Source organism: Colobus angolensis, unplaced genomic scaffold (assembly GCF_000951035.1).
Source record: "Colobus angolensis palliatus isolate OR3802 unplaced genomic scaffold, Cang.pa_1.0 Scaffold184, whole genome shotgun sequence".
NCBI lineage: Eukaryota > Metazoa > Chordata > Mammalia > Primates > Cercopithecidae > Colobus > Colobus angolensis.
The window spans coordinates 3,589,786-3,603,285 of record NW_012114977.1 but is presented as its reverse complement, the minus strand read 5'-3'; the positions used below and the strand labels follow the sequence as shown (position 1 = coordinate 3,603,285).

Below are 13,500 nucleotides of genomic sequence, written 5' to 3'. Positions count from 1 at the left end.
TTGACTCACCGCAACCTCTGCCTCCTAGGTTCAAGCAATCCTCCTGCTTTAGTCTCCTGAGTAGCTGGACTATAGGCACACACCACCAAGCCTGGCCAAGTTTTGTATGTTTTGCAGAGTCAGGGTCTTGCTATGTTGCCCAGGCTGGTCTTGAAGTCCTGAGGTCAAATGATTCACCCACCTCAGCCTTCCAAAGTGCTGGGATTACAGGCATGAGCCATGGCACCTGGCTCGTTTATCATTTCTTTGTGTTAGGAACATTCCAATTCCACTCCTGTATTTTGAAATGTACAATAAATTTTTGTTAACTATAGTTGCTCTACTGTGCCACTGAACACCAGATTTTATTCCTTCTAACAGGATTTTTGTACCCAGGGAAGGTATTTCAATGGTGACAGACACACAGTGAGGTATATGTAAAGAAGGGCAAGCGTTAAAAGAGTGGAGTGGTGAGGAGGCTGCCCTTGCAAGTGGACGCACTCTGGCTCTCACTAGGGTAACAGAAATTGTCTGATGGGAAAAAGAGAGCTAAAAACCACACACACACACACACACACAGAGTAAAAGTGCTTCATCTGTCTGAGAAGTGAGGCGGCTACTGTCTTTTTCAATAAGTCTTCTTATCCAGCTCATGATGAAATTACCTGACTACTAACACTGGAGTTGCACCTTAAAGCAGAGTAATGAGTGTTTCTAGGAAGTGCTGCAGCTCTCTGAAGAAAAATAATTACATCAATATAATAATAAATAAATGACACTATTTCAAACACAACTACACATTGTTATACAAAGTTGTTTTTATTTCCCACCCCATGACCCAATCATTTGGCATTAAAACCGAAAAACAAGGCAAGAAAACCAAGAATAAAAAGTGAAGAAATTTTTGTATTATAATGTATTCAACCATTTGTTCTGATTATCTAAGAGAAAAAGACTATTAGGAAATCTAACTTCAACAGAAAAATTCAAAATGCTTCCAAAGAAAATCAGAAAACTGATCTGTTTAGCCAGAGACCAGTGGTTCACAGTGTTTGATTCCGCGGTTTTTAAATTCCAGGTCCTTGTCTCACCCTAATGTCCCACACTACAAATGAAACCAGAAGTGCACCAACAACACCCATCCCTCCTCAACCTCTGCTGAGCACCGCAACAAACTAAAAACATTCTTGGCATTCTTCTTTTAAGGAAATATTTTTTCTTTTTTTCTATATGCTAATCTTCTTTATATCATTTCAATTTTAGTATATGTGCTGCTGAAGTGAGCACATTTTAAGGATTTTTAAGCTAAAGTTTCTTTTCTCACACACAGTCATATAAAAGGGGTATTTCTGCTTTGTCCCCTCCCTGCCATCATACCAAAAAATAAATAAGTACATAAATACAAATTAGAAAAGGTTAAATAAGACTGGCTTTTAAAACCCAATAAAGCAAGACGAGACAGAACTAGGCCGGAAGGGACTGGGAGAAGATTCTAAAATGGAAAGGGGGAAAAAAAACAGAAAAAAACGGCTTTCCAAAAACACTGAAACCCATGGTATGTGACAACTTTCTAAACCGTCTGGACTTTGGTAGGAGTGTCACGTTTTCCAAAGCTGACTTCTGGAAATCTCAACCTGGATTCAGAAAAATTCCAGCAAAGTGAGCCAACAGCCAGGAAGAGATTATTTTGCAAGAGAAAGGGGGTCATTCCATTTACAAACATATATAAATAGAAATAAAGGCCACACACCTGGGAGAAAAGCTCACTAAAAACTCCCACACCAACCTGAACTTTCCTAGCTGCTAGATTTTTTTTCCACCTGTTAAAAAACTAAAAATTACTGAAGACCAGGCACAAAGCGCAAAAGAGCATGTGTATATTTGGGGGAGGAAGAAATCGACATGGTATGCTAGAAAGTTACCAAAAGCCACGGAAAAAGCTTCATCTGCACTCTTTCAAGAGGCCAAGGGAAGCCATTTTCAAATCCAACTCAAGTCACAGGACACCATCAATTCAATCCCCAGAGAGGACTCAGTCAGCAAGGGCCTCCCCATGCCACAAACTGATTTTACCACACGCCTTGCACACCTGCCAGTAACAGCAGTATCTACTTGAAAACTTTGCTTCACAGACCTTCCACCTTTCCCAGTTGCCTGAGTTATTCTCTTTAGGAAACATGCAATTATCATCTCTGGCTCCAGAAATGGGAACCACGTAGTGGGCACAGCTTAGAAGTATAATGGCTGCTTCTGCAGGTTTCTGCAGCTCATGTGGGCCTTTTTTTTTTTTTTTTTTTTTTTGAGACAGAGTCTTGCTCTGTCACCAGGCTGGAGTGCAGTGGTGCAATCTCGGCTCACTGAAACCTCCGCCTCCCGGGTTCAAGCGACTCCCCTGCCTCAGCCTCCTGAGTAGCTGGGACTACAGGCGTGCACCACCACACCCGGCTAATTTTTTTGTATTTTAGTAGAGATGGGGTTTCACCACGTTGGCCAGGATGGTCTTGATCTCCTGACCTCATGATCCACCCACCTCGGCCTCCCAAAGTGCTTGGACTACAGGCACGAACCACCGCGCCTGGCCTGGAGGCTCTTAATGGTCCCCCAGAGTCACCTGCTCTACCTGCAGAGCGGCAGTACTACCGTAACTTACTCTACATAGACAACAAGGCCATTTTCAGCTGTTACTTAGAAACTTACTTCTTGGCAATATTAGCTTTAAAAGATAAAAAAAAAAATCTTATTCTATAGGGTTGGAGAAAGGGAAAATAACACAAACGCCCACTTCAGTCTCCGTTGATTCTGCAATAGTCACAGCTGAGTTCAGAGGCTGCCTTTCTTCTCATCAGCCCATCTCCAGGCTGTGCAGTCACAGGAAGAACAGGTTCTCGCACAGCTGGATGGCTGGTTCATGATGCAGGATGTGTCCTGACAGGAAAGCTAGCTTGTGGGCATATTTGCAAGGAGCTGGAACTCTGATGGTGCCAGGCCAATTCCAGTACATGTGGCACAGTTTGAAAGTCAGCCTGTAGGCCAAGAAGAAAATATAATTCTCATCATCCTCCACCTTCAATTTGTGGCATGCAATACAATACAATACCCACGGGGATATGACACAGAGCACACCTTCCTGAAAACTGGGGAGCAGAGGAATACATGATGCAGCTTTTTAGAATCTTTTTTTGAGACGGAGTCTCGCTCTGTTGCCCAGGCTGGAGTGCGGTGGCCGGATCTCAGCTCACTGCAAACTCTATTCCCACTATTCATAAGTCGGACGACATGTAAATCTTCTCAATGTAGGCATTTCCCAGTTTTTTTTTTTTTTTTTTTTAAGATGGAGTCTTGCTCTGTTGCCCAGGCTGGAGAGCAATGGCGCAATCTCGGCTCACTGCAACCTCCTCCTCCCGGGTTCAAGCGATTCTCCCACCTCAGCCTCCCGAGTAGCTGGGATTACAGGCATGCGCCACCACGCCCGGCTAATTTTTCTATTTTTAGTAGAGATGGGGGTGAGGGGTTTGCCATGTTGGTCAGGCTGGTCTCAAACTCCTGGCCTCAGGTGATCCGCCCGCCTCAACCTCCCAAAGTGCTGGGATTACAGGCAAGAGCCACCGCACCCGGCCTCCTGTTTTTATAGGAAGACAAAGAGAAAATATTTTTTGTTTACAAGAAAAGGCTGGAGAAAGGTAAGTACCCTAGTGGAGTATTTATATAATCTGAACTCAATGACGTTGGGTCTCAAGTCTGGCTGTATATCATAATCACCTGGAACAGATTTAAAAAATACAGATGCCTCAGAATATTTGGGGGGAAGCCTGGCATCAATATTTTTTAAAGCTCTTTAAGTAAAAGTAATTTTAATTTAAAACCAGGATTTCTAATCACTCCTCAAAAAGACACCAGTATTGTTACAGATATGAAGAAGAAAGTCAAGAGGTAAATATATTTGGGGGTGAACAGTGAACCCATCTTAGCTAGCACGCTGGAATTATTTAAGAAAGAGAAACAGTAAGTTACTGATGGTCCCACCTCTGCATATGATCAGGGCTCAGGTTTGCGGTGTTGAGAACACAGACATAATGTGTAGGAATGCCACAGCCCTGTCGTACATGATGGGCAAGAAGGTAGAAATCCACCCTAGGAAGGAAAAACCACAAATCAGTGATATGGTTGGATTCGGCCAGACAGAGCTGGCAAAGATCCTGGAGATCATTCTAGTTCCTTCAACTAAGGCTCAGAGAGGTCAAATGATCAGACCAAGGACACAGAGGCCAGGCCAGTATTAGAACCCAGGTCTCCTGACTCAAGAGGCTACTGAAGAATGGTGGTGGTGGTAGCAGGCTGGGTGCAGTGACTCACACCTGTAATCCTAGCACTTTGGAAGGCTGAGGCAGGCAGATTGCTTGAGCCCGGGAGTTCAAGACCAGTCTGGGCAACATGGCAAGACCCTATCACTACAAAAAATGTAAAAATTAGTTGGGCATACGCCTATTGTCCCAGCTACTCAGGAAGCTGAGGTGGAAGGATCACCTGGGCCTAAGGAGGTTGAGGCTGCAGTAAGCTGAGATCACATCATTGCACTCCAGCCTGGACAACAAAGCGAGACCCTGCCTCAAAAAGGAAAAAAAAAAAAATGGTGGTAGAAACTCCTTTATCTACCTTTAGAAGTTAAGCATACACTATCTTAGCAAAACAATGCATGTTCAACTTTACACTTGAGGTAAAAGCTTTCTTGTTTTTAAATCTTTTTTCTGTTTTGAAACAAGTCTCTCTCTGTTGCCCAGGCTGGATTACAGTAGCCTGATCTGAGCTTACTGCAACCTCTGCCTCCTGGGTTCTCCTATCTCAATCTCCCGAGTAGCTGGGATTATAGGCATACACCATCACACCTGGTTAATTTTTGTATTTTCAGTGGACAGGATTTTGCCATGTTGGCCAGGCTGGTCTTGAACTCCTGACCTCAGGTGATCTACCTGCCTCGGCCTCCCAAAGTGTTGGGATTACAGGTGTGAGCCACCGTGCCAGGCCCTTAAATATTTTTTAAAGCTTCATTCTTTTAATGGTAGCATCTCTGAGATTCTAGTCCACACCTCTCCAGGAAACCTCCCCATTCCAATACTCAGGAAAGTGATAACATCTCCACCGTATTCTTCCTCCAATACTACATATTTTACTCACTTACCACTCACAGCTTGTTATTGTATGATCTACCACAGTTCCAGGAGTAGGAGTCACAAAGTGCTGAGGAGCAGCCAGATATAGATTAGTACTGATTTTCTTCTGAACTACAAACACCACCATCTTGGGCTGATAATTCTCAAAAGCCTCAAAACACTTCTGTAGTTGAGGAATCTCATAGTTGGCAACTGTCTTCAGTTGGCCATCAGACACTCCATCACGGTATACCACAATCTTCTCTGGTAGACAGTGGTTCACCTGAAATGACAGCCAGGATGTGGTGACTCACAGGGCCCTCGGGCTACGGACCACAGTCAGTGACAGGCCCACTCACATTGTGCAACCTGGAATCAGGGCAGATCCTTTTGCAGTTAGTCTCAAAGCTACTGTGCCTAGAGGGCAGGGAAAAAAAGTTTCTGATCATTTTTAGACTTCCTTGGGGTAGTAAAACATGTCTGGTGCAGCAAAGGTGTTATAAAACATGAAAGCAAAACAAGCAAGTTATGAGTCACATGCATAAGGCTTATCCACAAACAATGCAAACAAGTTCAAAGGAATGGTGGGAAAACTACAGGCTGAATTAATTTTCCTTCCACTTGGATTTAACACTAATAACTGTCTGGGCAAAGAATAAGGTAAAGTGTTACAGAAATTCTAACATAAGACCACATATGCCACAGATCCGCCGCCATCAGATTTTTACCTATTGGCAACATCTCAAGTTGCCAATAGGTAGAAGGACGCTTTACTAAGTATTATCCTACAATCTGGTATGCTGTGAAACATTTTTACTGGAACTAAGTAATGAGCAAACAGCTAGATATGTGAATTGTCTATGGGTCCAAATTAAATTAAATGCTTGCTTGAATCAATTTGAAGAATACTTTTTTTCCCCATTTAGGGAATATAATTGTGTTCTAGTTGTGTTCAACTTCTTTTTTCTTTTTTTTGAGACGGAGTCTGGCTCTGTCGCCCAGGCTGGAGTGCAGTGGCGTGATCTTGGCTCACTGCAAGCTCCGCCTCCCGGGTTCACGCCATTCTCCTGCCTCAGCCTCCAGAGTAGCTGGGACTACAGGCACCCACCACTATGCCCGGCTAACTTTTTGTATTTTTAGTAGAGACGGGATTTCACTGTGTTAGCCAGGATGGTCTCGATCTCCTGACCTCATGATCCACCAGCCTTGGCCTCCCAAAGTGCTGGGATTACAAGCGTAAGCCACCGCGCCTGGCAGGTGTTCAACTTCAATAATTCAAGAAGGGCCAGGCACGGTGGCTCACGCCTGTAATCCCACCACATTGGGAGGCCAAGGTGGGTGGATTACCTGAGGTCAGGAGTTCAAGACCAGCCTGGCCAACGTGCTGAAATCCCGTCTCTACTAAAAATACAAAAAGTAGGCGGGCATGGTGGCAAGCACCGTAATCCCAGCTACTTGGGAGGCTGAGGCAGGAGAATCACTTGAACCCAGGAGGCGGAGGTTGCAGCAAGCTGAGATTGTAATAAGAGCGAAACTCCATCTCGAAAAAAAATAAAATAAATTCAAGAGGATAAGTTCAGTTCAACTTAAAATGGAAGTTCTCTTTAAAAGTGCCTTAATTTAATTTGGTTTTGATTCTAGTGGAGTGTGGTTCATTCTAAGTTTGTGTTCACACTTACCCTCAAAAACCTAAATTATGGGCTGGGCATGAGTGGCTCACGCCTGTAATCCCAGCACTCTGGGAGACCAAGGTGGGTGGATCACCTGAGGTCAGGAGTTCAAGACCACCCTGGCCAACATGGTGAAACTCTCGTCTCTACTAAAAATACAAAAATTAGCCAGGTGTGGTGGTGCACACCTATAGTCCCAGCTACTCAGGGGGCTGAGGCAGGAGAACTGCTTGAACCTGGGAGGTGGAGGGTACAGTGAGCCGAGATTGCACCACTGCACTTCAGCCTGGGTGACACAGCAAGATTCTGTCTCAAAAAATACAAAAACAAAAACAAACAAAAAAAAAACACCCAAAAACCTAAATTATGAATTAGGTTTAGATATAAATTACATATATGTATGCACCATTCCTTACAGGTTACACTACATGAAAATGTGATTTCCAAGAATACTTTTAAAACATAAGCACTTAGAATCCCTTTAAAAAGTTCTGAGTTTCAATTTTTTCTTGTTTTTTTTTTTTTTTTGAGACGGAGTCTTGCTCTGTCGCCCAGGCTGGAGTGCAGTGGTCGGATCTCAGCTCACTGCAAGCTCCGCCTCCCGGGTTTACGCCATTCTCCTGCCTCAGCCTCCCAAGTAGCTGGGACTACAGGCGCCCGCCACCACACCCAGCGAGTTTTTTGTATTTTTTGGTAGAGACGGGGTTTCACTGTGTTAGCCAGGATGGTCTCGATCTCCTGACCTCGTGATCCGCCCGTCTCGGCCTCCCAAAGTGCTGGGATTACAGGCTTGAGCCACTGCGCCCAGCCTTTTTTTTTTTTTTAAATAATTGAGGTCTCACTCTGTTGCTCAGGTTAGACTGCAGTGGTGCAATGATAGCCACTGCAGCTTCAAACTCCTAAGCTCAAAAGATTCTCCTGCCTCAGCCTGTCAAGTAGTTGGAACTACAGGTGCTTGTCACTATGCCAGTTAATTAAATCAATTAATTTTTTTTGAAACAGAGTCTCGCTCTTTTGCCCAGGCTGGAGTGCAGTGATGTAATCTTGACTTACTGAAATCTCTGCCTCCCAGGTTCATGCAATTCTTGGTCCTCAGCCTCTCAAGTAGCCGGGACTAGCTGGGACTACAGGCGTGCACCACCATGCCTGGCTAATTTTTGTATTCTTAGCAGAGACGGGGTTTTGCCATGTTGGGCAGGCTGGTCTCAAACTCCTGACCTCAGGTCATCTGCTTACCTTGGCCTCCCAAAGTGCTGGGATTACAAGCGTGAGCTACTGCGCCCAACCTAATTTCATTTTAAAACATTTAGAACTTTGGGAGGCCGAGACGGGCGGATCACGAGGTCAGGAGATCGAGACCATCCTGGCTAACACACAGTGAAGCCCCGCCTCTACTAAAAATACGAAAAAATTAGCCGGGCATGGTGGCTGGTGCCTGTAGTCCCAGCTACTTGGGAGGCTGAGGTGGCAGAATGGCATGAACCCGGGAGGTGGAGCTTGCAGTCAGCCAAGATTGCACCACTGCACTCCAGCCTGGGCGACAGAGCAAGACTCCGTCTCAAAACAACAACAACAACAACAACAACAAAAAAAAAAACATTTGAAGACAGGGTCTCACTATGTTGCCCAGGCTGGTCTCAAACTCCTGGTCTCAGGTGATCCTCCTCCCTCAGCCTCCCAAAGTGCTGAGATTACAGGAATGAGCCACCACTTCTGGCCCAGAATTTCAAATATTTTATTAATGACCCCCTTTCCTAAGAAGCCTCAAGCACTACATTTACAAGTATATAATTCATCCTCACAGTCTCAGATTGTCCCAGTTTATGATACCTTTATTTTTTTTGAGATGGGGTGTCACTGTCTTGCCCAGGCTGGAGTGCAGTGGCACCATCTCTGCTCACTGCAACCTCCACCTCCTGGGCTCAAGCCATCCCTCCTGCCTCAGCCTCCTGAGTAGCTGGGACTGTAAGTGTGTGCCACCATGCCTAGCTAACTTTTGTATTTTTTGTAGAGACAGAGGTTTCACCATGTTGCCCAGGCTAGTCTCGAACTCCTGGACTCAGTGATATGCCTGCCTTGGCCTCCCAAAGTGCTCAGATTACAGGTGTGAGACACCACACCTGGCCTGTAGTACCTTTAAAAATTTTTTTTGGCTTTCCAGCATCTACTCCATCTTTTCTCGGTAATAGCACTTGAGTTTCCTCCTGTCTGGTGGGACTATTAGTCAACGTGCCCTAACCCAAACCAAGGCTTCCCAACCTGTCAGCACTACTGACATTTGTGGGTGGATAATTCTTCATCCTAGAGGGCTGTCCTGTGCACTGCAGAAGCCACATTTAACATCATCCCTGGCCTCTATCCACTAAATGCCAGGAGCAATCTCTCACCCTTCTAACTAAAAATGCCTTTATATATCACCCGCTGGGAGGACAAAATTGCTGCCAGTTGAGAACCACTTCACTAACCAAAGGATGTGTACATGACTCAAGCCACACCAACAGACTGCTCCTCCCTTGCTCTCCATCTTGAGTAGGGAATGAAAAACACTGGAGTTTGGCCCTTCAGTGGCAGTGTCCCTTCAGGCCCCTGCTTCTGAAACCCCAGGAGTTAGCCTGAATCATGCCCATTTTCCAGCCTGGGGCTCCACTTTCTCACCAATCCTCTGAGACTCTGCAGGATCTTGCCAATTTCTATTCTGCTCAAGTTACCAGTTCCTGTTAATTCCCAAAAACTCCTAACTGACTCGCTGTGTTAAAAGGTAGATAACCCAGGAGCTCAGATCTGGAAGAAACCCCTCATTTGACAGACAAGGAAACAGAAAGTACACTGGATTTGGGATCAGGAGACCTTGAGACTGAGTCTGACTCTGCTGCTCCTTTAGCTATGACCTTCAGGACTCAGTTCAGTTGAAAAGTGAAGAAAAATGATCACCTCACCTTCTTCTCAGGGTTGTTAAAAGGGATAAAGTAAAATCTTAATATATATATATACATATATATATTATATATACTGTACACAAAAGTTGAGACTGAGCTAGATAAAGGATATATAAATAGTCCAAAGCACAAAGAAGGGACTTAATAAATCAACAGAGTGAGAAATAGAGGGCCAGGCACAGAGGCTCACGCCTGTAATCCCAGCACTTTGGGAGGCTAAGGCAGGCGGATCACTTGAGGTCAGGAGTTTGAGACCAGCCTGGACAACATGGTGAAACCCTGTCTCTACTAAAAATACAAAAATAAGCCAGGCATGGTGGCGTGCACCTATATAATCCCAGCTACTTGGGTGGCTGAGGCAGAAGAATCGCTTGAACCCAGAGGGCAGAGGTTGCAGTGAGTGGAGTCTGTGCCTCTGCACTCCAGCCTGGGTGACAGAGTTAGATTCCATCTCAAAAAAAAAAAAAAAAAATAGAAATCAAATTTGACTTTGGTAATTACTGACATTACCTCCTTCTTTAACATTTGCCAGCCAACCACTGAGTTCAAGGCACCACACTCAGCCCTACGTAGGCCTCCAACAGAACTGAAAGGAATCAAGGAGCTGAAAAATCTAAAAATAATCAACAATGTTAAGCTGTCTAGGTCATCCAGTTTATTTTCTTCATTTTATAAGTTATAAAACTATGGTTGAGGGAGGAGTCAGAATATAAGACAAATTACAAAGCTGAAACATAACTCCTAAACGTGTTTTTTTTTTTTTTCTTTTTTTGAGACAGGGTCTTGCTGTATCACTCAACCTCCCGGGCTCAAGCAATCCTCCTGACTCGGCCTCCTGAGCAGCTGGGACTATAAGCATAGCTGGGACTACAGGAATGTGCCATCAAGCCCAGCTAACTTTTTCATTTATAGTAGAGACAAAGTCTCAATATGTTGTCCAGGTTGGAACTCCTAAATGTATGTTATAAAAACCACTTCAGTACTCAGTAGACACATGAAACAGTAAGTATTGAATGCTCTTGAAAACAAGACTGTGCTTATTAATCTTGGTATCCCTTGGGCAAGGGTTAGTTAGGCAAAAAATATCTGCTCAGAGTATTTGAGATGTTTTTATGTGTGGCTCCATTCATTCACGGAACAAATACTTCGTGTCCACTAGATATGAGGCATTGCATTTATCTCAGAAAATTAAAACATTATTATTTTCGAGATGGAGTCTTGCTCAGTCACCCAGGCTAGAATGCAATGGCATGATCTAGGCTCAATGCAACCTCCGCCTCCCAGGTTCAAGTGATTCTCCCGCTTCAGCCCCGCGAGTAGCTGGGATTACAGACACCCGCCATCACGCTTGGCTAATTTTTGTATTTTTAGTAGAAATGGGGTTTCGCCATGTTGCCCAGGCTGGTCTCGAACTCCTGACCTCAAGTGATGTGCCTCACTGTCTCAGCCTCCAAAAGTGCTGGGATTATTACAGGCATGGGCCACTGCGCTCAGCTAAAACATTATTTTAATACAATCTAGATCCTCACGGAACTCAAAAAGGGGAGGCAGGGAGGCAGACACATAAAGTAAATGCCCTCAATATATTATAAATAACATAATAAAGATACAAATAAAATGCTTTGGCAACAGAGGAGTGTAAGAGATTTCCTCTCTGGAGGGAGAAATGTGTCAGGAAAAGGTATAAAGAATGAGTTGGCCGGGCACAGTGGTTCACACCTGTAATCCCAGCACTCTGGGAGGCCGAGGTGGGTGGATCACCTGAGGTCAGGAGTTCGAGACCAGCCTGGCCAACATGGTGAAACCCCGTCTCTACTAAAAATACAAAAATTAGCCAGGCATGGTGGCAAGTGCCTGTAATACCAGCTACTCAGGAGGCTGAGGTAGGAGAATCACTTGAACCCGAGAGGTGGAGGGTGCAGTGAGCCAAGATCACATCACTGCTCTCCAGCCTGGGCAACAGAGCACGACTCCGTCTCCAAAAAAAAAAAAGGCCGGCAGCAGTGGCTCACGCCTGTAATCCCAGCACTTTGGGAGGCCAAGGTGGGTGGATCACGAGGTCAGGAGATAGAGACCATCCTGGCTAACATGGTGAAACACCATCTCTACTAAAAAAAAAAAATACTAGCCGGCCACGGTGGCAAGTGCCTATAGTCCCAGCTACTCGGGAGGCTGAGGCAGGTGAATGGTGTGAACCCGGGAGGCAGAGCTTGCAGTGAGCCGAGAGCGCACCACTGCACTCCAGCCTGGGTGACAGAGTGAGTCTCCGTCTCAAACAAACAAAAATCTGTTTCTGTTAACATGCTGAATTGATTGATTGACTGATTGAGACAAGGTCTTGCTCTGTTGCTCAGGCTGGAGTAAAATGGTGTGATGATGGCTCACGCAGTCTTAACGTCCTGAACTCAAGCAATCCTCCAACCTCAGCTTCCTGAGTAGCTGAGACTACAGGGATATACTACCATGACCAGCTAACCTAAACAATTTTTATACATATGAAGTCTCACTATGTTGTTCAGGCTGGTCTTGAACTCCTGGGCTCAAGTGCTCCTCCTACCTCAGCCTCCCAATGTTTTGGGATTATAGCCACGAGCCACTCTGCCCAACTAAAAATTTTCCTTAGAGATGGGTCTTGCTATGTTGCCCAAGCTGGTTTCAAACCCCTGAACTCAAAAGATCCTGCCACCTCAGCCTCCTGAGTAGCTGGAACTACAGGCATGCACCACTATGCCTGGCTTATTGTGATTTCTAAGTAAATTAATAAACATTGAAAATTTTACCTTCTAATATGCTAATTATTGACAGATACGTATCCATATAAATAAAAACTCTTTGGGGGCCTTCAACAATATTTAAGAATATAAAGGGGCCCGAATATCAAAAACTTTGAGAACTCCTGAACTAGAGATACAAATCTAAATACAGATATTAAATTAAATAAATCACATCTGGGGGGCTTCAGGTGGTGAACCACGAATTCTGAGAAGCCCCACAACTCAGGACATCTGGAAAAGCTGGGCAAAATATGAAAACATGTAGTTTGTGAAGGCCTTAGATGCAGCCTAGCATCAGAGGAGGCAGGACGGGGCCCAGGTGCAATCAGTCAAGCATGCGAAGGCATGCTTCCCTGGCAGGGCTGCTGATTCCACCATGGGAACTAAAAAGCTGTCAGGTGGAGGAGTGCTTTTTATTTTGAACAGCTTTACTGAAATGTAGTTTGATATACCATAAAACTCATCCTTTTATTTACTCTACTATTATTATTTTTAGAGACAAGTTCTCACTCTGTCACCCAGGCCTGAGTACAGTGGTGTGATCATAGCTCACTACAGCTTTCAACTCCTGGCCTCAAGCAATACTCACACTTTGGCCTCCCAAAGCTCTGGGATTACAGATGTGAGCCAGCACACCTGGCCAAACTCACCCACTTAAACTATACAATTCAAAGATTTTTTATACTTTCAGAATTTTGAAACCATCACCACTATCTAATTTTAGAACATATTCATCACCCCCGCTGGGCATAGTGGCTCACACCTGTAATTCCAGTACTTTGGGAGGCCGAGGTGGGCAGATCACGAGGTCAGGAGATCAAGACCATCCTGACTAACATGATGAAGCCCCGTCTCTACTAATAAAAAAAATACAAAAAATTAGCCGGGCACGGTGATAGGGGCCTGTAGTCCCAGCTACTCAGGAGGCTGAGGCAGGAGAATGGCGTGAACCCAGGAGGCGGAGCTTGCAGTAAGCCGAGATCGAGCCACTGCA

General features: G+C 44.8%; 1 protein-coding gene across 3 annotated transcripts in view; it reads right to left on the bottom strand.

The window, feature by feature from the left end:
- Nucleotides 1–2,166: 2,166 nt before the first annotated feature.
- Nucleotides 2,167–13,500, bottom strand: part of PIWIL2 (piwi-like RNA-mediated gene silencing 2) — an 87,118-nt gene continuing 75,784 nt past the window's right edge. For 2 of the 3 annotated variants that reach the window (XM_011939827.1, XM_011939828.1), the window contains exons 21-23: nucleotides 5,156–5,409; nucleotides 4,003–4,110; nucleotides 2,167–3,002 (exon numbers count right to left, since the gene is read on the bottom strand). In XM_011939827.1, the coding sequence (XP_011795217.1) occupies nucleotides 2,846–3,002; nucleotides 4,003–4,110; nucleotides 5,156–5,409 (519 nt within the window). In that variant the 3' untranslated portion in view covers nucleotides 2,167–2,845. The remainder of the gene's footprint in view (nucleotides 3,003–4,002; nucleotides 4,111–5,155; nucleotides 5,410–13,500) is intronic. The other variant, XM_011939829.1, reaches the window with a different exon arrangement.